The 23,847-nt window shown below is 31.6% G+C and overlaps 1 protein-coding gene across 5 annotated transcripts in view; it reads right to left on the minus strand.

Annotated features, from left to right (window-relative positions):
- The window catches only part of LOC143223396 (leucine-rich repeat protein soc-2 homolog), a 46,408-nt gene extending 22,892 nt beyond the window's left edge, over positions 1-23,516 (minus strand). The window contains exons 1-5 of one of the 5 annotated variants that reach the window (XM_076451331.1): positions 23,117-23,516; positions 19,874-20,027; positions 12,424-12,564; positions 8,421-8,486; positions 5,259-5,474 (exon numbers count right to left, since the gene is read on the minus strand). In XM_076451331.1, coding sequence (XP_076307446.1) covers positions 5,259-5,474; positions 8,421-8,486; positions 12,424-12,564; positions 19,874-19,966 — 516 coding nt within the window. In that variant the 5' untranslated portion in view covers positions 19,967-20,027; positions 23,117-23,516. Of the gene's footprint in view, positions 1-5,258; positions 5,475-8,420; positions 8,487-12,423; positions 12,565-19,873; positions 20,028-20,435; positions 20,567-23,116 lie in introns of those variants that run through there. The other 4 variants (XM_076451330.1, XM_076451333.1, XM_076451329.1 and 1 more) reach the window with 4 other exon arrangements.
- Between the last annotated feature and the right edge of the window lie 331 nt (positions 23,517-23,847).

The following is a 23,847-nucleotide window of genomic DNA, read 5'->3' on the forward strand; positions in this document are numbered from 1 at the left end:
ACCATAGTCTATGTACAGAATAGGCATACCAGTGACAGTGCCAGAGGAGACAGATTTAGCTGCAAATACCAACATGGCCTGGTATCCAGTAAAACTTGATAGAAGTAAATGTTAAAATGAAATGAGTGGAGAACTAAGTTAGTCAGTATAAATAGTGCAATTTGAGTACTGCTTAGCTTCTATGTGACCCAGGGCAAGAAACATGGCATACAGCTCAGCAGTGAACACAGAAGTTGTAGAGGGGATTCTGCACACAATCATCAAACAACCACAAGCCATGGCAGAGCCCACAGAGTCACTTGATTTCGAACCATCTGTATAAATAGGAATGGAAGGATGGTTTCAAAGATGTTCAACAAATAACAGACAGTATTTCCAATTAGGAGTGTCTGTTTTTCTCAGATGACTTGAAGATAAGTCACATTTGGAGACTGTAATAAGCCATGGTGAGATATGCTGACCAGTGGATACAGCAATGTTATCCAAGAACAGACCCAATTCATCCAACTGCACCTGGATATAAAGGCAAAATGGAGCAATGGCACATTGTCTGTTCTGAAAAAGCGTGGCCCACTGAAGGAAAAAACAAAACCCCAGGTTGGATGCTTTGGTAAGGAATGAAGTTTTAAAGCATACAATAAAAACAGCTGCAAACAGTTGAAGTGCAGAGGAGGTTCACGAGACTGTGTATGAACTGGGTAAATGCAGAAAGCCCCAGTGCAGAACTGAAGTCCCTGATAATGGATGGGGTCCAGCATCTTCAAGGCTGAGGTTCTGGCAGATCCACAGACCCAGTGATCCATTGTCTAGTTTTGATCAAATTAGAACACGATATATCTTTAGCATAGAACATCAATCTGCTCCCCAAATGGTGGAAGAGAGGACTTGGAGAATGTTCAGTGCTTTTGTACATTTGACCCATAGCTACTTGAAATGTGGTATAAATGTCAGCTTACAATCAAAGATAAGCCCCAAGAACTTTGCCTCATGGACCACAGGTAGCACAACTTTACTGATAAGGAGTTCTGGGGCAGGGTGAATACCCCATTGGCAGCAAAAGTACATGCAAATGGTTTCAGAGAGAGAGAAATTAAAACAGTTTGCTATGATCCACTTCAGCCTGTAGCTGGCACTCAATATACCTCATGTTTGACGACTAACACGAGATGTAAAAGTCGTCAACATAAAATCTGTTTGCAACAGTAAGAGAGAATTGTTCAGTGATGGCATTAATCTTTATACTGAAAAGTGTAACACTCAAAACACAGCCCTGAGAGACCCCAAGTCCCTGTAGAAAAGAACGGGAAGGTGTCGAATCCACACAAACTTGAAATCACCTGTCCATTAAAGCATTTTTAATAAAAATGGACAAATGGCCATGAACCCATATAAATGGAGGTCTCACAAAATGCCATACCTCCATGTTGTATCATAAGCCTTATCAATGTCGAAGAATATTGATACAAGATATTGTTGTTTGATAAAGGCTTCTCTGATTGAAGTTTCAAGTCGAATCAGGTGGTCCATGGTGGAGCTCTGTCGTCAGAACCCGCATTTGGTGGGCGACAGCAGGTTGTAGGATTCGAGAAACCAAACAAGACAAGCATTAACCATCCTCTCTAAGGTCTTACAGAGACAGCTGTCAAAGCAATTAGACAGTAGTTTGAAGGAATCTTGGGATCCTTCCCAGGCTTAGAGAAAGGTAGGACAATAGCCTCACACCAGGCATCAAGAAGAACATTCTCCTGCCAGATCCAGTTAAAAACAATCAGAAGAATAGCAAGAGAAGCAGCAGATAGATGGAGTAGCATTTCATAGTGTACATCATCAGGTCCAACTGATGTACTGCCAGAGAGATGAAGGGCCAGTTTGATTTTAACCAGTGTAAAGGGACATTTATAGTCATAGAGACAACCAGCTCGACAGGAAAGAGTGATCGCTCTGCCCAAGTCTTGATGTCTAAGAAGTGCAGGAAGAAGCAGAAGTGCTAGATACCTGACAAAAGCTTTCACCTAGAGTATAGGCTACTTCCTGGCCATCAGAGAGCAAGATAGAGAGGGGGACAAAATTATATTGCCCACTAACCTTTTGAATCTTGTCCAATGTGACTCTGGAACTGGTGGTAGAATATATGTTGGTTGTGAACTTAATCCAAGATTTCTTCTGTCTTTAACACCTTACCCACCAAGCATGTGCACAAGCCTGCTGAAAAGCAATGAGGTTCAAGAGTGTGGGATATCTATGGAAAGTATCCCAGGCTCGTTTTTGAGCCTTCCTTGCCATGTAGCAGGCAGGATTCCATCAGGAATGAGGAAATCATGGAAAATGTGTTGAGGTTTTAGGAATACATTGAGCAACTGCCCGTATAATACAGTCAGTTACTGCTGCCACACAGTCATCTATTGATGGCTTAAAGACAATGGCAGGACCAAGTCCTGCAAGAGCAGTGAAAAAGGGCCAGTTTGCTTGATCCAGCTTCCACTATGGTATACAGGTCGGGTGACATCAAGCATGGCCAGCATCTCTCAAAATTATAGGAAAATGATCACTGACTCGTTGGTTATTGTAAACCCTCCATGAAAAGTGGGAGAATAGTGAATGGGAGCAAATTGAGAGATCAGTAGTAGTAAAGGACTGACTAGGTGCATGAAAATAAGTATAAGAACCAGTATTGTAAAGAGAAAGGTTGTGATCAGAGAGCATACGCTCTATGGAGTGACCCCTTCCATCAATATTAGCACTTCCCCAGAGGGCATGATATCCATTAAACTACCCCAGGATTAAAAAGGGAGATAGCAACTGTTCAATGAGAGTATCAAGGGCTGATTGATCATAGATCTCTTCAGACGACAGGTAGAGAGAACAAACGGTGATGGTACGACCCAGGGTGACACAGATGGCTATGGCCTCCAAGGGTGTGTCAAGTGGCAATGACAAGGTGGGCACATGCTGATCAACCAACAGTACCACCCCTCCATAAACTCTTCCATCACACAGCCTGTCATTTCTGTACAAAGAAAACTGCCAAAAGGTAAATGTATCAGCAGGTTTCAGAAATGTTTCCTGTAAGGAAAGACATACAGGATGTTAGGAAGCAATCAGTGCTTTGATGTCATTCAGATTAGAATGTAAACCTCGACAGTTCCATTGTATGAAAGTGGCCATTTTTATTTGTGTTGGCAAATTGGATGGAGAGCCTTTCTGTTTACGACCACATCTTTTTTCTTTACTGTCTTTATTTAAGGGAGGTCTGTCAACCTCCAAAGGTCTTGCCCTGGGTTGAATGGATCGTTGTTGTTGGAAGAGGATTCCAGCAACTGAGGATGTGAACAAAGGATCATCTTGCATCTTGGGGTGGGAAAAGAAGATGTATCTGAGGAAATGCCCATACCCAGAACCAAATAAAGTGTATCTTTATGTTTGCTGGAACATATGTTAGGGACAGAGTTGGGTGTTGATGTTGATTCATCAAAAGACTTCATTTGGTTTGAGAACGATTCTTTTGGAGGCGCAGAAAGATCTGTCTGCACTCTCACTGTAGTAGTGGAATGAAGTGCAGCAACATACATACGAGATGAATTGGTGAATAGCAACTTTCGAGCCTCAGAGTAAGTAATGTTTTGAATCATCTTCAAATACTGCACTTCTTTTTCTTCCAACCATTTAGGGCAAGAACAAAACTAGGACTGGTGAGAGCCATTGCAATTGATGCAATGAGAGTCTATTTCACACTCATAAGCATAGTGGTCATTGCAACTGCAAAGAACAAACATCAAGGAACCACAACATGATGTCTTGAAGTGACCAAACTGCTGACATTGGAAAACACCTGAGAGGGTTTGGAATGTATGGCCATACCATGATGGTGGCAGGTGGACACAGTGATCTGAGTGTTAGAATGAGGACACTGGTTGACATCATAATTCCAACTTTGGGAGTGGATGTATGCCTCACTGCAGAAACTCCTTGTGTGGAGAAACCAGCAAGAATCTCCAACTCTGGGAAGTTCCTCAAACCTCTCTCAACAATAACTCCTCATGACAAATTCAAAGTACCATGAGACTTAACCTCAATAGGTATATCCCCAACTGCCTTTGAATGCAAGAGGAGTTCTATGTGTTGAGATGTGGATGTTTCCACCAATATGTAACCAGAGGAAATCTTTCTGACTGACTTTGGAGAGCCAGAAAGTCTCTCTAAAAGAGAATGTAATATAAGAAAATGAGGGACAAGTGTTACAGATGTTGAAGATTGCTGCTAAAAATCTTCAAGACATGGTCTGTTTTTTACACTGATAAATTGTTTATTCATTATTTCATTTAAGTTTTTATTTGGAGGATCCATAATAAAAATGAAATATTTCAGTGCCCACTGACCCTAGTAGCCCCAAGGCTGTCCATCTACAGGAATTCAAGGCCAAAGTGGTATGTTAGGGTTGGACCCCGTGGGTTAACCACATGGGTGGATATTTAGATCTCAGAGGAGGTAAACTGAAAGAACAGAATCTTCCCTGGGAGGTCCCCTCACCACATACAGGAATCCACACCGAGGGGAATAACTTGTGTAATAAGTTACATGGAATTGGGAGGGTGGGTCACTACGCATGGCAAACACATGGGTGGATATTTAGATCTCAGAGGAGGTAAACTGAAAGAACAGAATCTTCCCTGGGAGGTCCCCTCACCACATACAGGAATCCACACCGAGGGGAATAACTTGTGTAATAAGTTACTCATAAAACACTTGGAAATTTTTAGTCATATATATTATATTGAAAACAGGAGTTCAAATTCAACAAAGCAAAGCTTTCAGTATGCTAGAAGTAAGTGTATCAGATGAAACACAGATTTCTTCTGAATAAGGAAATGCTAGTTTTTGTGATGTTAACAGTGTTTTCTATGATCTATATCTATACAAACCTGAAATTTCAGGAATAGCCATATTTTTTAAAACACTTTAGAGAAAATATAATGAAATTAATAACTTCTTAAAACTTTACATTTGATAATTATAACATTTATTTTATAAAGCTACAACTACTAATAACAAAGGTATATTTTACAATAAAGGAACCAATATTAAAATAACATCAGTTTAGACAGAGCATCACCTTTTACAGAGAGTTAATACAGCCAAGAATACAGGTTGTAAAATAAATTTCATATAAAACCTAATACCATTCACATGTACAGTAGTTACATTTTTTTTTTTGTAACTGTTTATTAGCAGTACACACTAAAGCATTTGACATCACTTACCTCATTTAATTTATTATGTCGAAGATCAAGAACCTTGAGCTGCTTGAGATTAGCCAATGTATCTGGTAAACTAGCAAGGGAATTTTCATTAAGTGCTAATGTCTCAAGATTGACTAAACAGCCAATTTCTGGTGGCAGTGTTTGAAGTTTGTTACCATAAAGGTAAAACTCTTTTAAATGAGTCAGCTCCTTTACTGAAGATGGTAGAACAACAATCTAGAAAGTAAAATAAATTTTGTGTTAATATGCTTCGTGTATGAATATAAGCTTACACACTAAAACTTCATGAATTCAAATATTTCAACAGTGCAGATTATGTTATTAATATCAAATAATTGTGATATACCTTTTAGTACTTCTGTGCATGTCATAACCTTTCACTATTACATTCAAAATTTAAAGAACTTTATCATCAATTTATATTGTTCTCTTATTTTATATATTTTTAGCAATAGTAAATAAAAATGTAATATTTAAAAATGTTTCAGTTTAGCTTAAGAGAATTTCAGTAAAGCATCTAAATCTTCACGAGCTCAAGTGCACATGCAATATAACACCTCATAATCATGTGTCATTTACAATAGTTCTATGGAAAAGAACTAATGAACCCTGTCTGTGATTTATTGGTTTTGAAATGAGGTTTACTGCTCTAGTGGGTATAAAGTATGAAGTAAAACCATAAAATTTAGAAGAAACATATGAAAAGGTTAAAAGTTCCTGATCAATATTGCAGTCAGTGCAACCGACTCCAGTAAATATTTTGGAATTTTTCCAACAAATCTTCAGTGAAAACACTTTTGTATACAACAGTTTTATAATGTTTACTAAAAACTTAAATCATTTCATGAAGATAGGACTAGAACAGTCAGAATTATAGTAAACTTTAGTATGTCCAGCTTCTAAGATATGATAAATCTGACTAAAGTCCACAATTAGGTAATTAATTCATGGCAGCTTCTTATTTTTTTTCATGTTGGTAATTCTATGCAACACAGGAAACTGTTGACCACTTTCTCTAATTATTTAATCAGTTGAAGATTTTACAAAACAGAAAAGTTTTCATTCTAAATAAAGTACGGTCCGATCACTCTGTTTTTTGTAGTAAAATCTTATTTATCACAGCATCTTTTCCCTCTGTAAGCAACAAATATCCCCAAAATTATTTATTCATTTAAAATTTCATGTTGGTTTGTCATTGAAAGTATATACATAACAGATATAACTATTTTACACCAATATGTTCAGCCTGATTAACAAAGAAGACACACACTTAAGCAAATGTCTTTTTTTACTTCGAAAGTACATTTTTCAGAATATAAACATTTTTACAAAAAATTATGATTTTTAAAGATTTTAGGTTGTTAAGCACAATCATTTCTCTATATTAGCTCATTCCTATTATTTATTGTGGCAACAGTGTTTATTCCTAGTACACAGTTTTTTTTTGCTGTTAATTTTGTTATACAGTTTTAAGGTCATAAAAATAGTTTTTTTGTTTCACAGTAGAATCTTTTGTTTTGTGACATAACATTCATTCATATTTCAATAATACTCAATAATGGCTTGCATCAAATTTTTATGTTCACTACTTTCATCTACATAATTTATTCTTCTTTGTTACATCCATGCAGCACACATTTCATAGGCATCCAGTAGTGAAAACTTGTTGGGATAAGACTTTAGGATTTGTCCAATATTCAGTAGTTTGTTTTTTTGTGGGATGATAGGAAGGGATACAGCTTGTTCAACTAAAAGTAGTTAATCTTATTTTTGTCAAGTTCATCAAGAACAAACAGTAATAAGCAGATACAGAAGTATAGCAGTGAATGTCCAAAAGAAACAGGAGTTAACCCAAAAATTAAATATCCTCTTCATGATACAAGGTAACCATATCAAATTTTTCATGATACCTATGCAACATATAACCACTAAGAAACCTGAATCTTTACCTGAGTAATCAAGGCTAATACATCTTTGTTTGATTATAGCAAATGTAGGTTAGAATATGTAACACATTTTTATGGCATAACACATACATCCATACAAATAGATGTCATGATACAGGCTCTACAGCTCAATGTACCAAAAGTATTAACAGAAAACATTTGCCCAGTGCAAAGTCCATTGTATGGTTAAAAAGTTTTTACATTTAAATGTTTCAGAACTCCTAAGCCTCATTACAAGCCCAGGTTTCTGAAAGCAACTTTCTCGCTTTACCAGTTTAATTAAAACAATAACGTACTATATAATAAATCTTAAACTCCATGGCTTTTTGAAGTTCCTATACTTTATTCCTTACATATTCAGTTGATTTCAAACACAATTATACTTTGTTGTTGCTATTTTATTTTGGTTTCACATTTAAGTAACGTTTTTAAAATATAGTCACTCTTTTGGAGAAGATTCTGTTATCTGCACCTGTGGTACAGATGACTAGTTTCATGATAGTTTGGTGTTTTGTTCCTGTATAAGGTAGTATTCTTCCTAATAACACACTTTCCTGATAAACACAGTTCTTTGAGCAAAAATTTCAAAATATAAACCAACTTTAAAATATTGGCACCTGAAATTTACTGACGTGCTTAGCAAGTTTCAGAAAGTTTCCAACTTATCAGAAAATAATACTATTGAAATTGAATAGCAAATTATATGTTAATAAAATCAAATCTAAGCAATGCTCCATTATCATGCTACAGATATGTAGTATTACAATATTTTTTATTTAATCTACACATATACATTAGAATCACAAGAAAAATTAGGGGTTATTCTTAGATTCAATTCAGGCACAGCCAAGGTAAACACACTTATGCAGAGATACAGAGAATAAAAATTTCTAACTGACATAAATTTAAAGGTAAAACAGATATCATATCATAGGTCTTATGGCACAATGAAGCAAAAATATTAATTAAAAGTTTCTTTTAAATTATTATTCTTTGTCCTGACCTTAAATTTAACAAAACCCAGGAAAATTGCAGTCATCTTTTGTTATAAATGATATAAAATAAATAAGACAGTATCTTGCTTGTGCTATGCCATCAATGTAAAAATTAACACTAAAGTTAATACAAGTGTAAATATCAGTTTACAGTATTGGTAATTATAAATCTGTAGTTCATTATGTATTTACTAGGACAAGACAGAGTTTACAAAACTTACACTGGATTTTGTAAGATCTAATCTTGTGACTCCTTCCTTACAACGACTAAATTCTTTCGATACATCCTGAAAGAAAAAAAATAAACAAAAAATAATGATTGGAATTACAAACATAATTCTACTTGTATAGTAAAATTATAATAAAATGTTATCATAAATAGATAATTACGTAATACTAAAACATGTTCCAATGAGTTAAATACAATTCACCTGGCACTTTGTTTCATGCACTAAAAAACAATCCCTAATAAAAGCAAAGACAAGAAAAAATACAAGTTTTGGTGTATTGATGGGTTCATTAAATTAATACATTTAATACCAGAGCTAATTGCCGTTATTGTAGTTCTAATACAAAAATAAAAAATTTAAAACAGAAGAAATGAAACACGGACAACCATAATATTTATTCAGACAATACAAAACACAACAACTATAAACAAGTACATGTGTAGACTTAAAATGATTTAATGAGTAATATAAAATATACACAGATTAAACAAAAAAAGGCCAATACAAGATAGACATTTTCTCAAAGAATGCTCTATCATGTTAGTGAAACAATAACTTAATAATGAGCCAGCTTTCAGTCAGATCTTTTATATACTGTCTTGAGCTAGCTCTCAGTTAAAAGTAATAACTTATAACATACTGCACTGTTATTCATGTTAGTGAAACAATAGTTACTAATTAAAACTGCCTCCAAACAGAATATACCTTAGCACACACTGTCCTACCACTTATACAAGTAAAACATTACCTAATTACCGAGACAGCCTTCAAGCAGAACAAATACTTGAAGTGTACTCTACCAATTACATTACATAAGTTGGTCAAAAGTAAGCCTGTAAAAACAAGTTAGCAAAAGAAACTAAGAAAAGCATTTACTAAATACTGAAAATGTTTTGGTTTAAATCTCAGCTTAAATACTGAAACAAACAATGTAGAAACACCAGAGATCTTACTAGCACCTTATTTACATATAATTCTCATTCTATATTTGTTCCTCTTATACATATAATGAGCTCCTGTTGCAATTAACCACAAAATTCAACTTTATTTTTTTTACTTAAATCTAACTCTGTGACAAAATATCTTATTTCTTGACTAAAATTTCAGTTTTAATAATTGAAAACTTGAATATTTTACCTTTTTAAAAAAAGTACTGTTTAACTGATAAATAGTTTCAAATTAATTTATTTATATTCATAATTACAATCAAATTACTAAAATTATCTGCCACCATTTCCAGAGATGCCAACTATTTCAAATGACTGAGTGTAATGATTGTAGACAGAGCCCTTTCACAGTTTTAGTCCTTTTAGATTTGCCAGAAACAAGACAATCTGGTGAATGAGACCTCTTTCTTTCCATCTCGTGAACGATTGCATTGGTGTTTCTATGCGCTTTGAAAACGAGAAATACCCATCTACATGAGTGCTGATTCCACCATGACAACAGTATGGAGAAGCACCGCACTCAAACTATTGGTAGACGTTGGAGATACAAATATTTTTTATTATTTCAAGCACAAACATGATTATTGCAAGTAGCCATTTGAGCTATGTCTTTTATTTATTATTAAAATTTATTTGTATCTCACTAGAAATTTTCCTTTCACCCCTTTCAAGCCCTGGAGGAACCATTTATCACTTTATTGTATAGGCCTACATAATATATAATAATTTGGGAGTTGCAACAAGTCGTAATATTTGTCTGTATGAGGGTATAGTCGTAATGTATACACCAAAATCGTAATGGTTGGCATCTCTGCATTTCTAATTTCGAACTATTGACCAGAAGGAAGACAGCCAGTTGGCAGCACTTTATCATGCATCGTCAACACTGAGATTGCCATGACACAAATAAAAGAATTGTAGTAATACTGAACAAACTTTTGTGCATCACATATAATCTCTGTGCATACATTTTCCTGTGGAACTTACATTTGAATGAATCAAGCTGTTTCCATCAATCCTAGTTAAATAATTATACAGGTGCCAAAACTATGATACAACAAAAATTACTATATTATAGCAATAATAAGTAAACTTCTGTGCATTACAGGTATTTCCTGTTTAGACACTTTCTGTGGAACTTACATTTAAATGAATCAAACTGTTGAGAATCAATCATGATGAATAGCTAAAGTTACCAAAACTATGGTAAAAATAAAAAATACTATTTACAAATTTTATAGCCAAATTCCAACAGCTTAGATCCAATGGATCTTAAGATTATAATTTTGTCAACATCATTACCTCCAGAATTCTATCAACTTTTCAATTTAACAGCAAGAAAGTCTAAAACACTATTTTGGGAGTTCAAACAACATACATGATTTCCATCCATTTTTCTAAGGAATTGAAAAAAAACCCACAAAAAACAACAAATTTTCTAATTTTAAAAATTCATTTTGTTCAGAACACAGCTGTTCAAACTTGTATGAACATGTGTTGTTTTTCACACAAATATGTATGAATTAAATGTGATGTCACCGCTACAGCAGCATAAAAATAAAATCTCGTATACTTGATAAAAAGAAAAAAAAACACTTTAGAAACAGTAATTAAAATCTTAAACACACTTCAGATATTTAGGTACCTTATTCATACTTTTTACCAAATACATTTGATCTTTGGTCTGAAAATGAATAATCTTTCTAACTGGATAAGTACATGTATGAGCACACATGTAAATAGTTTTAAATAACAACTTGCATATATACTAAATAATGTTAATATGTGGCTTTTTTTTTTCTACAGTTTATTAGACTCGTACAGTATAGCTACAAAAACAGAGGTTATATACATAAAAACAAAAAAAGCTAAAAATTAACACCACTGGTGTTATAATTGTTTTAATTCACTTGAGTTAAAATTTCAAAAAGTATAAAAGTTGAGCTCATCACATTGTAAATAACAATTAAAACCTACTACATTTAATGCAGTCTTTTAGATATGAAATTGACTAGTTTTTAAGTGTTATTAACATACCCATATGTACTTCACTGTTACTCCATTACTGGCTTTGTGAAGAATCAAATTGTGATTATTATTTAAGTTTTAGCTTAAGTAAAAAAAATTATGTGGAAGAAACGTTTTAACAAAATTATTTTCTGAGTTTCAATGTTTTCTTCTTCTTAGATATTAAAAAAATAGAATTCCACAAATAAATTTATCAAACTGTCTTTGAATTCTTTACGAGTGAACATATATTTTAATACATCAACACAAATAACTAAAATATTTAGTAACCTTTTTTGCCTGAAATGAGACTTATTTCAAGTAAATAAACACATGAAGTAAAATAAGTCATGATTTTATATCCATTTGAATAAGAATAGAAGAAATTTTTACCCAATCAATTTCCATAATAGTTCATAAAAATATCAACATTCATATATTTCATGGCATGAAACCTTAATTTTAAGGGTTGGCATACTATTTAATTATAATTCAACTAAGTTCCTGAAATTTCCTAGTATTTTTATTTCTAGTTCTACATTAGTTGATAACTATAAGGAGAAGTATAGAGTTACAAGAAGAACTCAGTAAAGCCAAGCAGTCAGAATATGTACTGGAGTATTAAACTTCAATAAAATATCCTGAATAACTTAATTCTTTAAAATTTAAATCACATCCAGTGTAATAAGTATAACGATGCAAGATCGATCTACAAACTCTTACATAAAATCATATTTAACCTGGCTAACATGGTAAAAATGTGTTATTTGGAATATTTTTTTTTTATCTCAAAATCCAGTTATTGTACTAAAAATATATATGTATGATTCAGCTATACCAGTACTAATTCTCAATGACCTGACATGTCTAGTAAAACTACAACATGGTTATATCTTATTGTATTATTTCATAGAAAGCATTGTACATGTGGATAATATCCATTTCATGTACACTAGAATGTTAAGGATATGATTCCTCTAGACTTATAGTAATGAAATTATAATTCTTTGTTGAAAAAAATATTTCAAAATTAAACTCACCAGATCTGCTTGAGCTGAGACTTTTTTCTTAGCAATACCTGTGGGTTTTGGTTTGGTTGTTCCTGGATGAGTCACTGTAACTTGTTTTGCAGGTCGAGCTACATCACCAGCTCCTAAAGATCCTGAACTAATTTTCTTCTCCTGAAAAAACAAATTAAGTCTCCTTCTATCCAAATTCACATTTGACAATTAACTTTGTCACAATTATTATACTTTGTGAAATTATGCCTATATGTATTTTTGTGAATTCACATCTCAAAATCTATTTATCAACTTCCTTATTTTATTATAACTGCTATTTCCTAGTAACTTGTCTGATATCTCACATATCTCATAACGAGATATTTTCAATACAAATTTAAATATTAAGCACAATATAATTTCTTTGTTTTTTTCAAAGCTACCAGATCACATTTTGGGGAAATGAAATTATTTATCAGAACAGTAGACTAGTACTACAATTTACCAAGCAACACATCAAAAATTTGTAAATAACAACCTTTTTGCTAAGTGAAAGTTCAAAACTTATATTTTCAATTTAATGGATACCTTTACTGTACATTTCTTTATAATGCTATCACAGTTTTTCAAACACACAAATTAAAGTGTAATTAGTTTAACAAAACAAAGTAATAAATTTTTGTCCTTTTATGCTCAACTTGTTTTACTATCTTGAAACAGTTACATGCTTATAGCATGCTCTGTTAAGAAATATCTACATGAAACATAAGGAAACAATTCTCAAGTACACTGTATTTAAATTCTAGAGTTGGTGTAGCACAAACAAATACAATTTTGAAACACCAAAATTCAGATATTTAAAAAGGTATTCAAAAGCATATTCACACTTCTCATCTATGTATTATAATCATCTTTCAATAATCATTTTCATTATTCTACATGAGTTACTTTTTACTAATAACATTTCTAATTTTCCTCCCTTTTAATACGTCAGAATTATATGATGGAAGAACAAATAAAAAGAAGTTACATTCAAACATAACTAGTTTATGTTTACCAAATAAATAGAATTATAAGATGGAAGAACAAATAAAAAGAAGTTACATTCAAACATAACTAGTTTATGTTTACCAAATAAATAGAATTATAAGATGGAAGAACAAATAAAAAGAAGTTACATTCAAACATAACTAGTTTATGTTTACCAAATAAATATTATTACAGTTGAAATATATAAAATTTGCTCATACAGAAAAACATTTCTAGGATTAAACTGTTATCTACAGAGAAACAGAAAAAAGTAATTTCCAAATATAAATCTCAATAAATGCTGCTACAAAAAACTGAGCTATTGCCTAATTTAGTAATGCAAATCCCTCCCTTCTTTTAAGAAACAAAAAATCACAATACTTTCACCATTAAAAAAAGTAGTCAAAATAAAACTGACTAGTTAATGCTATGAAAACTAAAATCTTAATACCATAACATTTACAGTGTAACAAAAAGCAAAGTGTAAGTCTGTTTTCTACACAGAGTTAAATAAATTTAAGTTTTTAATTTGACAATCAAATTGCACATTCATATCATTAGATGAGATTTTCACTTTTATACTTAAATTTTTGCAACAAGAAGTTAGTGTTGCTATGAAATTACATGCATAAAAAAATCAGCACAAAACTATTAGCTTTAATCTTAATTACAGCTAACTGTGATATGCAGAAAATAAAACATTTTGAATGAGGTCAAGAAAAGATGAGAAGACAGCACAGAAACAACAAAAAGCACTCAGATAAATGCACAAAGTATCTTTTCAAAATAACACAAAAATTAACTGTAAGGTGTAAAAAGAAGTTCCAGCTAATAATGTTTTATTATATGCACATAGAAAAAAACAGACAAGTAGCAGCTAATTTCATGATTTTGATCATGACAAATACATACAGAGAATTGAATACATTATATTAAAACAATTTTGCTTATGCTAAACAGCTAGTCATGTGACAAGCATAACTGCTACATTTCAGAAGAATAGAATTTATCAAACTACAATTTGACATTATGTAGATAGTGTAGTGTGATAACACTGAAAACTTGTGGTTTGCCAACTTAAATCCTGTTTCAATTATCATAGCTGAAGACTAATTAATATCCAAACTATTTATTTTGTGAAATATTAAGACACATACTACATTTATAAATATACATAATTGCAATTATTAAACCTGTTAAAATAAAGTAGTAATTTCATGAAATACTGAGGCCATACTTTTACTCAGTTTCCACTAGGGCAAAGTACTGATTAATAATCTCCAATACAAGTCTTCCATGACAGACATTGTAAAGTATGTATGGTATGTTCACACAGGAGCTTATACCTTTCCTTCCATACTTTTATTTTCCATTTTAAAACACATGGATGCATGCTGGAATTTGTATGCATGGTAATAACTATTTTTCAGTAGATTAATAAAATGATATGGTGACACATTTATATATATAAATGGCAGATAATACACTAAATTAGTAAGACATAAAAGATGGTTGTAATTTTTTCTTTCAGTTTTATGGAATTTGCTGAATAGAACTTGGTACTTGCATTTCAATATGAATAAACCAAATTTGATACTTAATGAAATCTGTATATTTTAATAAATTGAAGTTAAGATAACTTACAAAAAAAGTGTGTAATTTGTGAGATATAAAATAATTTTACAATTTATGACATTTAATACACTTGTTAAAAATAAACTCTAAAACTTGTATATCACATAAAAAAACCATGTGGGAGTATCCGATATCAATCGAGGAAGAAACAGTAATAACTAACAAAAAATTATAGCAGTATTCTGTTTACTATGTATAAATGTTAAAAATCTTCTAACCAATTCATAGTTAAATCTGTTATTAGGCATTTTAAAATTTTCCCTTTTTAAATCTATATTCCTCATTTTAATTTGTAATAGATGTTGGTAATTTCTTTAAAAGTTTAAATCCAAAATACATTGAACATTTTTGCAAATGAATGTAATGTTAACTGATTTTGTATTTACAATCAACAAATAAAAAAGTCAGATTTGTACATAGGTTAATAAGCAAAACTTTGCAGCATAGTTTTAAACTCATTAATAAACAAATGTTGCTGTAGTATACAGGATGATTAATAATGGTTTTAAAAAAATATATGTTTTTAATTTTAATTAAACAATTATTGTTATGTAATCTCCCAGTCCTATATTTTAACTGAACAATTATTATGTGATCCCCAGTCCTATATATTAACTAAATATTGTTATATGATCCCCAAGTCCTTTATGTTAACTAAATATTGGTATATGATCCCCAGTTCTATTTTATCATATGGAAAATTAGATTTCTAATCCAAGAACTGAACTAATATACACATTCATCCATTTAAAGATTAATTATCTTGTTTGTTTGTTTGGAATTAAGCACAAAGCTACACAATGGGCATCGATACTCAGTTCTTAGCAGTGTGAGTCCACAGACATAACACTGCCACTGGGGGTTGATTAGTTATCTATTTTAAAAACTAATGTATTTATTTTTGTTGTTGCAGTTAAAATTGGACAAGTGCAATCTACATTATTTCAATAAACAAAATGTACATTTGGTTTTTTGTTAATCAGTTGTCTCACGATATTAAACAGAACCATGTATTTTTTTCATACTTAAATTCAAGGTGTTATTCAACCAATAATTAATCACATTTATTCTATAGGAAACTTTTTCAAATATCTAATTTCAAGTACTATCTTCATAAACTAATGTTGTATCATCACAAACATAACTATACAACTAATTCTGCCACAAGTTTGTATATGGTGAATTCTCTTTGTAAAGTAACAACTTGTAAAAAAATCTAACCAAACACCTATATTTTCTAGTTTGTCAAGTAATAATCTACAGGGAATGAAATCAAACACCTTACCCAACTGTAAGGATATGCCTATTATTTTAAAATTACAAGTAAATTTTTCATAATAGCCTTAAGTTACTAAAATCATGCTTGTATTAGACTTTTCCTTGGAGCCAAACTGATTAGAAAAAATAATAGTAAATGTTTATCTTTTTTTTTTTAAAAACAGATTTTTTCCAATAATTTTTATAACCAAGTCACTAATTTTGTGGAATTTTAGCACATCTTATAAATGGGATACACTACTGCTACTTTTAGTTTAGTTGAAAATACAGCAGTCAATACAACCTCGCTAGAACATATGTTCTAATAGTTTTGATATATTAGATGCTTACATACTTTCCATGCAGACAGATATTAACTCCCAAAATAGTTTTATTTTTAATAGCACTTATAATGTTTTATTTCTATAATAATAATACACTGCAGAAAAAAATTAACAGATTAGTTTTTATTTACTTAAAATGTAGATATTACTATTTGATATGGATATATGTTTTAAGGAAAACTTTTATTGATAGAAAATACCTGTAATCTCAGAGGAACATTTATGTGAAAGTTAACATATTTTGTGCCTTGTAAGATGTTACATTGTGAAAGATGCACCCTAATTTCAGAAAGAAAATTCTCAGAAAAATATATTTTGACTTAGCAACAAAAACCTTGATGCAGATATGATTTTCTTTCAACCTACTGAGTAAATATGGTCAAATGCATCATATTTTTCACAGTATATGAACAATATTAGTTAAATTGAATGTTTTATGCTATTGAAAATACTTGTAATTGGTAAGTAGTGAGATTATGATCTGTACGAGAGGTTGTTAGGAATAGACCTTAAGCTAACCTCTTGCCTTAACCCATTACTTCTGTCTTGGAAGATGCATAGGGATTTTTGAAGAAAATAGTGTGTCTTACAAGGAGTAAAATATGGTATATAAGATTAAGTTTTCATACTTTGCAATAATATTGATAAATGTAAGATTAACTGCTATAGAGTTTTAAAATTCATGAATAATGTTCCATTCCTTCTTATGATCATTTTACAAATTGAACTTCAAGTTATCCTTTTCCTTCATTGTAAATTAATTAAAATACTTTAACATATTTTTATATACATACAGTACTAAACTAAATGGTTCTTTCACAATTCTTTAGCCATTAGATCATACATTTATACTGATTTTACTAATCCATTACTTGTACAATGCTTAATTTTATAGTCTGTGCATATACTATCCTCTTACTCATTTTAGTTCAATAAAAAGCATGTTTAATATAAACAGTCAAAAAGTTATTAAAGCTAAATAAGGTGAGATTCCTTCAAAACCACTTATCCATGATTCATTAACAAGTTAATATATTAGAATTTCATAGTTAAACTACAGTTAATTCTCATGGCATTGCATACTTTTAACTAACATAGGTAATTATTTGCATCACTCAATTTTCTAATCAATAATTAAGTTAATATCACCAATATGGATGTCAGTACTAGCTGATAAACATTGTTATTAAGTAAGCAACAGATGTATATCAAACAGAAAACATTCATTTTTTATTGTGTCGTGCAAGAACATCACATGCTTCAACTGTTCATAAATATCATGTTATATTTTTCCAATACATCAAATGAAATATCACACTTAGTACGTTTATTATTTCTAAAAAGCTGTAAAAAAGGATTACAATATGTATTAGAATATTCTAGCTAAGATCTTGCAAACACAATAACATCATATCGTACCATGTAACAATACTACTGTTTCATCCAAGATGTAACAAAAGTCAAAAATTATGGAGAACAAAAATAATATTTTCATATATGTGCTTCTTACAACTTTCAATGGTTATACTTCTGTCCAATTTAGGCTTGATCACAATAATTTCATATAAAAATAATGTTGAACGAAAGAAAAATCACTAATTTTGTGCAATACTAAAACAATGGCTGAAAGAGTACACTTCATTAAGGCAGACAGCAAAAGATTTAAAGACTACCTCTATGCTGATTCATTTTATCATCTACCATTGAACTTTAAATAGTTTGTGCATTTCCATGGTATTCAGATACTTTTATCTTCAAAAAACATTTTGATTGGCCATTTATCATATAGAAAGTTAAGACCAATTTCAGTTTATAATGAACATCAAGGTGGACAAGACATTCTTGAATCAAGGTTACTAATGTCAGTATTTTGCCTCTAGCAGCACCTTTCTCCAACATTTTACCACAAGACTTTAACAAATTGGGGTTGGCCAGTTTGAAAATGGAAATGGTGGAAGCCAACAAATAGCAGCGAGTTCTCATCCCTCATTATTTTCAGATTTTCTCACGATATCTTATTAATATGCTGGTAAATATTTGTTGTGATGTGAATGTTTCTCTTATTAAAAAGAATCTTAAAAACCATGGTGACTAAGTTAGAATGTAGAAAATGAATTTCTATAGAGAGAGGATTAATGTTCATACAATTAAAGTATGACAAAAAACTTGTGAAAGATTTGTATTACATGACTCGTGTTGTGGAAAAAGAAAATGATTTAGGTGTGACAGTTAATAAAATTTAAAAAATTTAATAACCTCTTACTTGATTTAAATCAAACAGAGAAAGTTAGAAACAGGTGCCACAAACAGCACATTTCACCAATATAACCACAAAAGATGAAACGATATTCAAGTTTTTCAAATGTTGTCCCATTGATAGATATTTATGGTATGCCTAAATGTACTGGTTTTAGTTTCTGTCAATAATTTTTAACTTGTATCCAGTACTCTCAGCTTCTGAAAATAGTGAATCAACAGATAATAAATATTTAGTGGCACAATGAAACTATTAGACAGCTTCAAGCAATCTATTCCAGTTTTGTAGCTTTCTCTGAAGTTGACTATGAAACAGGCTTTAGCAGACAACACAATATTACCACTAAACATTAAGTTTTGCACCCACAAAAACAAAGAAAGTCAAATACAAATAGCAAAAGTTATTCATAGCCAATATTAGATGTTTGATTCACAAGTGTTTAATATAAAATATTCATTTTAAGTAATTAAAGGGAGAATATGAATGAGTTTTTAATATTTCATGTCAATGAGAAGTTGCTTGAAAAATTTACTTGAAAGAATAATGTAACTAAAAACATACTTTTTTACTTGCATAATTATAAGAAACATTTATTTTAGTTTTATTGTGTTGTTGTACTAAAAGTTTAAACAAACAAAGATAAATGTTAAATTTACCATTTTTTTGCTGCATGTAAAATTAATACTGTTGAAAAAATTAATTATATTTAACTGAATTAATTTAATCAGTATTCTGGAAACTTATTATCACTTAGGATGTGCATAATTGTTTTTAAAAAATTGGAAATTTAAAGTGCTTGCATCTACTTACAATGATGCATTTTCCTTTTCAGTTTTCCACATTTGGTGATACTGCTAACCAGAATTTCTTGGTTTGTTTATTATTATAATTTTATTTCTGTGCTGAGAAGTACTATACAAATAAGAAAATTCATCGAAAAAATATCTTCTGAAAATCAAGAAACTACCTTGGATGTTTCTTTACTCGATGTAGGTTGATCATGTTGGCTGGAACTAGGTGACGGATCAGTCTCCTGTCCTCCGGTGATGCAGCCAGACATGCTACCGATGACTGTTCCGTCCGTCTGGAGTGGAGGTAATCTACAACTTGTAGACGTAAGACTAAATCACCTTCACTCAATTCTAATCGTTCACAGTATTACTGCTAATGTTACAGTATTGATATTACTAGTACCATAATTTTCTTAAATGCTAATTACTAAATGAGTAACGTAATGCATTTTAATATTCAATCGCTATTGGGGTGTTGTTTCTGTTTCTGAGCGTGCAGTAATACTAATAGTAATGCCTACAGTGGTACTACGAGTTATTGCAATACCATTACTTTTCAAACAAAATAATTAAACTTATGAAATACTTTTTAAAAATTGTTAGCTATCTCAGATATGTATATATTTAAATATTTAAAATTTAAACTGACTAAATTCTAATAAAAATACAATAATTTAAAATCAAGCGTACAAACATTTTAACACATTTAAACTTTTATTTTTAAACACATAAGCCTACCACAAACTGCCCTGACACTGAGAACTGATAACGTTTTCTCTCGCGTGGCTCTCGTAACGTCTTACTAACAAGCAGAGACAGGATTGAGAGCAATGTAAAACATTATGCAAAGCCATTTTGTGTCTAATTTAGAATATATATATTTAAGTAATTTAAGGGAGAATATGAACGAGTTTTTAATATTTCATGTCAACGAGAAGTTGCTTGAAAAATTATATCTTTAAACACATAAATTTACATTCATAGATACTGCAATCTAATTTACAAAAATATTGACCTAGTTTTTTAGCATCTTAATGAACAAAAATATTTATTGCTTTGTAAATATCAAGTAAAGAACTAAAAACTTCTTTTTTTACTAGGTCCGGCATGGCCAAGCGTGTTAAGGTGTGCGACTCGTAATCTGAGGGTCGCGGGTTCGCATTCCCATCGCGCCAAACATGCTCGCCCTTTCAGCGGTGGGGGCGTTATAAATTTACAGTTAATCCCATTATTCGTTGGTAAAAGAGTAGCCCAAGAGTTGGCGGTGGATGGTGATGACTAGCTGCCTTCCCACGAGTCTTACACTGCTAAATTAGGGACGGCTAGCATAGATAGCCCTCGAGTAGCTTTGTGCGAAATTCAAAAATCAAACAATCAAATCTTTTGTTACCAAACACATTGAAACAATTTTCTGATAAAGTGCTTTGTTGCGCAATAAATTGTTAGTTTCTTTGAATTTCGCACAAAGCTACTCGAGGGCTATCTGTGCTAGCCGTCCCTAATTTAGCAGTGTAAAACTAGAGGGAAGGCAGCTAGTCATCACCACCCACCGCCAACTCTTGGACTACTCTTTTACCAACGAATAGTTGGATTGACCGTAACATTATAACGCCTCCCCGGCTGAAAGGGGAAGCATGTTTGGCGCGACGGAGATGCGAAGCCGCGACCCTCAAATTACGAGTCACACGCCTTAACACGCCGGACCACGCAATAAATTGAAGTTGTTAGTTTTGCATTACATATATTGATATGTTTATAATGCTATAATACACTATCTGGTAATATAAATAATTAACCTTTTACTCACTCTTTTGTACATCTATGTATAAATATAGATACACATGGTAAAGTTACGCAAAATACATTTTTATAGGCATCTGACAGTAAGATGCTTCAGTCATATTTAAAAAAATCCAAGTCAACAACTACAACCAAAGTTCAAAATAATATTAAACTCCAATATGATACATTTTTATTTCAAGTGCGTTTCTCGTCATCAAGAATTTACCATGTGAGGTATGCTTCCATCTAGGACTAATGTGTTTCAATAGACCCTTTACACAAATATTTGGAACTAAAAATATATTGAAAATAACTCCCAAATTATACGTTTATGCCACTTATTATGTGTACAAATTATAAATAGGGAGTAATGCCGATGTTAGGATTGGTGTTGTTTTTTTTTTTAGTAAGACTTATATTTCCGGTTCTATAACGCTTCATTTATGCCATATGTGTGGGTGTACTCGTATGTTTCAAGAAATCACTAGTTACTGGTTCCGTCTTTATTAATTTTGTCTATCACTCATTAGCATTATAACTTTAATGCATTGTTTTAATGTCCCCCGTGGTAAAGCGGTATGTCTGTGGACATTTAACACTTGAAACCGCGTTTTGATACCTGTGGTAGGTAGAGCACAGATAGCTCGTTAGGTAGTTTTACACTTAATTACAAACAAAGAAACATCGTTTTAATTATTAGTTCAACAAATCTATATTCAATAGTTTGCTGTTTTTGAGAATAAAATTATCTTAACTAAAAACAAATACATTACATACCACTAATTTGGAGCTAAGTTACCCTTAACACAAACTGAACGTGTATGTAGCTTTCTTCTTGGTCTTTATACCAAAAATGTTTGACATAAAATTAATTTTAAATCTTGTGTTATGACTACCCTCTGGCAAGTCGATTTCGAAAACGAGACTTGATAAATAAATAACTAAAAATACAAGTTACCGGCTTTTATCAACACCATCTATGGTAATGTAAAATTCTACATCGAATGCATTTTAAAATATTTAAAAAGTTTAATAATTTTAATAACAACAGTTTGAAGAAAGTTCTCACAGGTGTATTTTCATTAAGGAATTTAGAAATATAAACCTGACATAAATTGGTAAATTTCAGTTCAAAAAGGCAATATATATGTGTGTGTGTGTGTGTGGTGTGCTCGCGTGCGCGTGGGTACACTAGTGCGTAAATACTACCACCACATCGAACCTTTGTTTGTAAATTGTTTTTAATTAGTAATTCAATTAAATGCGCCAAAAAGAATAAGCAATTGCAGTCACTTTATTAACAAATTAAAGCAAGTCATTTATAAGCTTTCTAATTATTTCGTCCTTAGCTGCTAATAAATCTACTTAGATGTAAATTATTTTGAATTACTAAATATAATAATTCTTAATTTGACTATCATATGTCACAGCTTTAAAAACATGTAAGAAAAGATTCTACTGTAACTATATCAGATACAAAGCCAACTATCTCCTATAAACTCCAGGTCAGAAAGTTTGTAAAACGAAAGTGAGGCGCCTGACATACATCTAAGTGTGGTTAAAACTTGTATGTGCAAGATTGTTAGAATATTTCATGCACTTTCATGACTAGCAAACGTTACACTAAAATTGCATACCTTTCGTTACACTAGTGCAATCCTGGATGAGTAGGACAAATTTTGCAAACTTTTATACCTGAAAAGCACCAAGATATTTGCAATCTGTTATCCCACTACACACCGTGCTGTCGCCTGCAACAGCTATGTGACTTAGTGCTTACAATCTGGGTGCTGAGCTCAAAGCCCGGAACTCTGACGTCACCAAAAACTCGCTCACATGCATGCAAGCACACAGGTTTCGTGCTTTTCCCGCAACGATGACAAGTACATATTAAGGTATGTTCGAAACACTGGGTTTACTCATAACAGTTCACACATGCAATATTGAATACACTTTTTAGTATCGTCATTTATTTAGCAAACGCTGTTCAAAGTTTAAGTTTGGCACAAAAGTATTAGTGACTTCTTATTCTCTGCATACACTTATACATATACGTATATGTGAGAATGTGTTCATCAGACCATTGCTGAAGTTAATTGTGTGTAGTTTTACGAGTAACCAGAAACTTGTCCTTCCTTGTAGCTCCACTATAATTACACGTTAAATTTTGTTGTTTTTCACTCTGGTGCGAAATTTTAGTCAGAATAAAATTTTGTCCCTTCTTTTGTTCGTTGCACGTATTTTCCATCGGTCACAACTTTTAAGTTTCGTATTTTACAAACCTTTATAAATTAAACATAAAAGCCTTTGTATAGTTATATCTATCAAGCAAATAGTGTTTTTATTTTAATTCGGGTGGTAAAGCTAC

The sequence above is a fragment of the Tachypleus tridentatus genome, chromosome 8 (assembly GCF_004210375.1).
Source record: "Tachypleus tridentatus isolate NWPU-2018 chromosome 8, ASM421037v1, whole genome shotgun sequence".
Classification (NCBI taxonomy): Eukaryota; Metazoa; Arthropoda; class Merostomata; order Xiphosura; family Limulidae; genus Tachypleus; species Tachypleus tridentatus.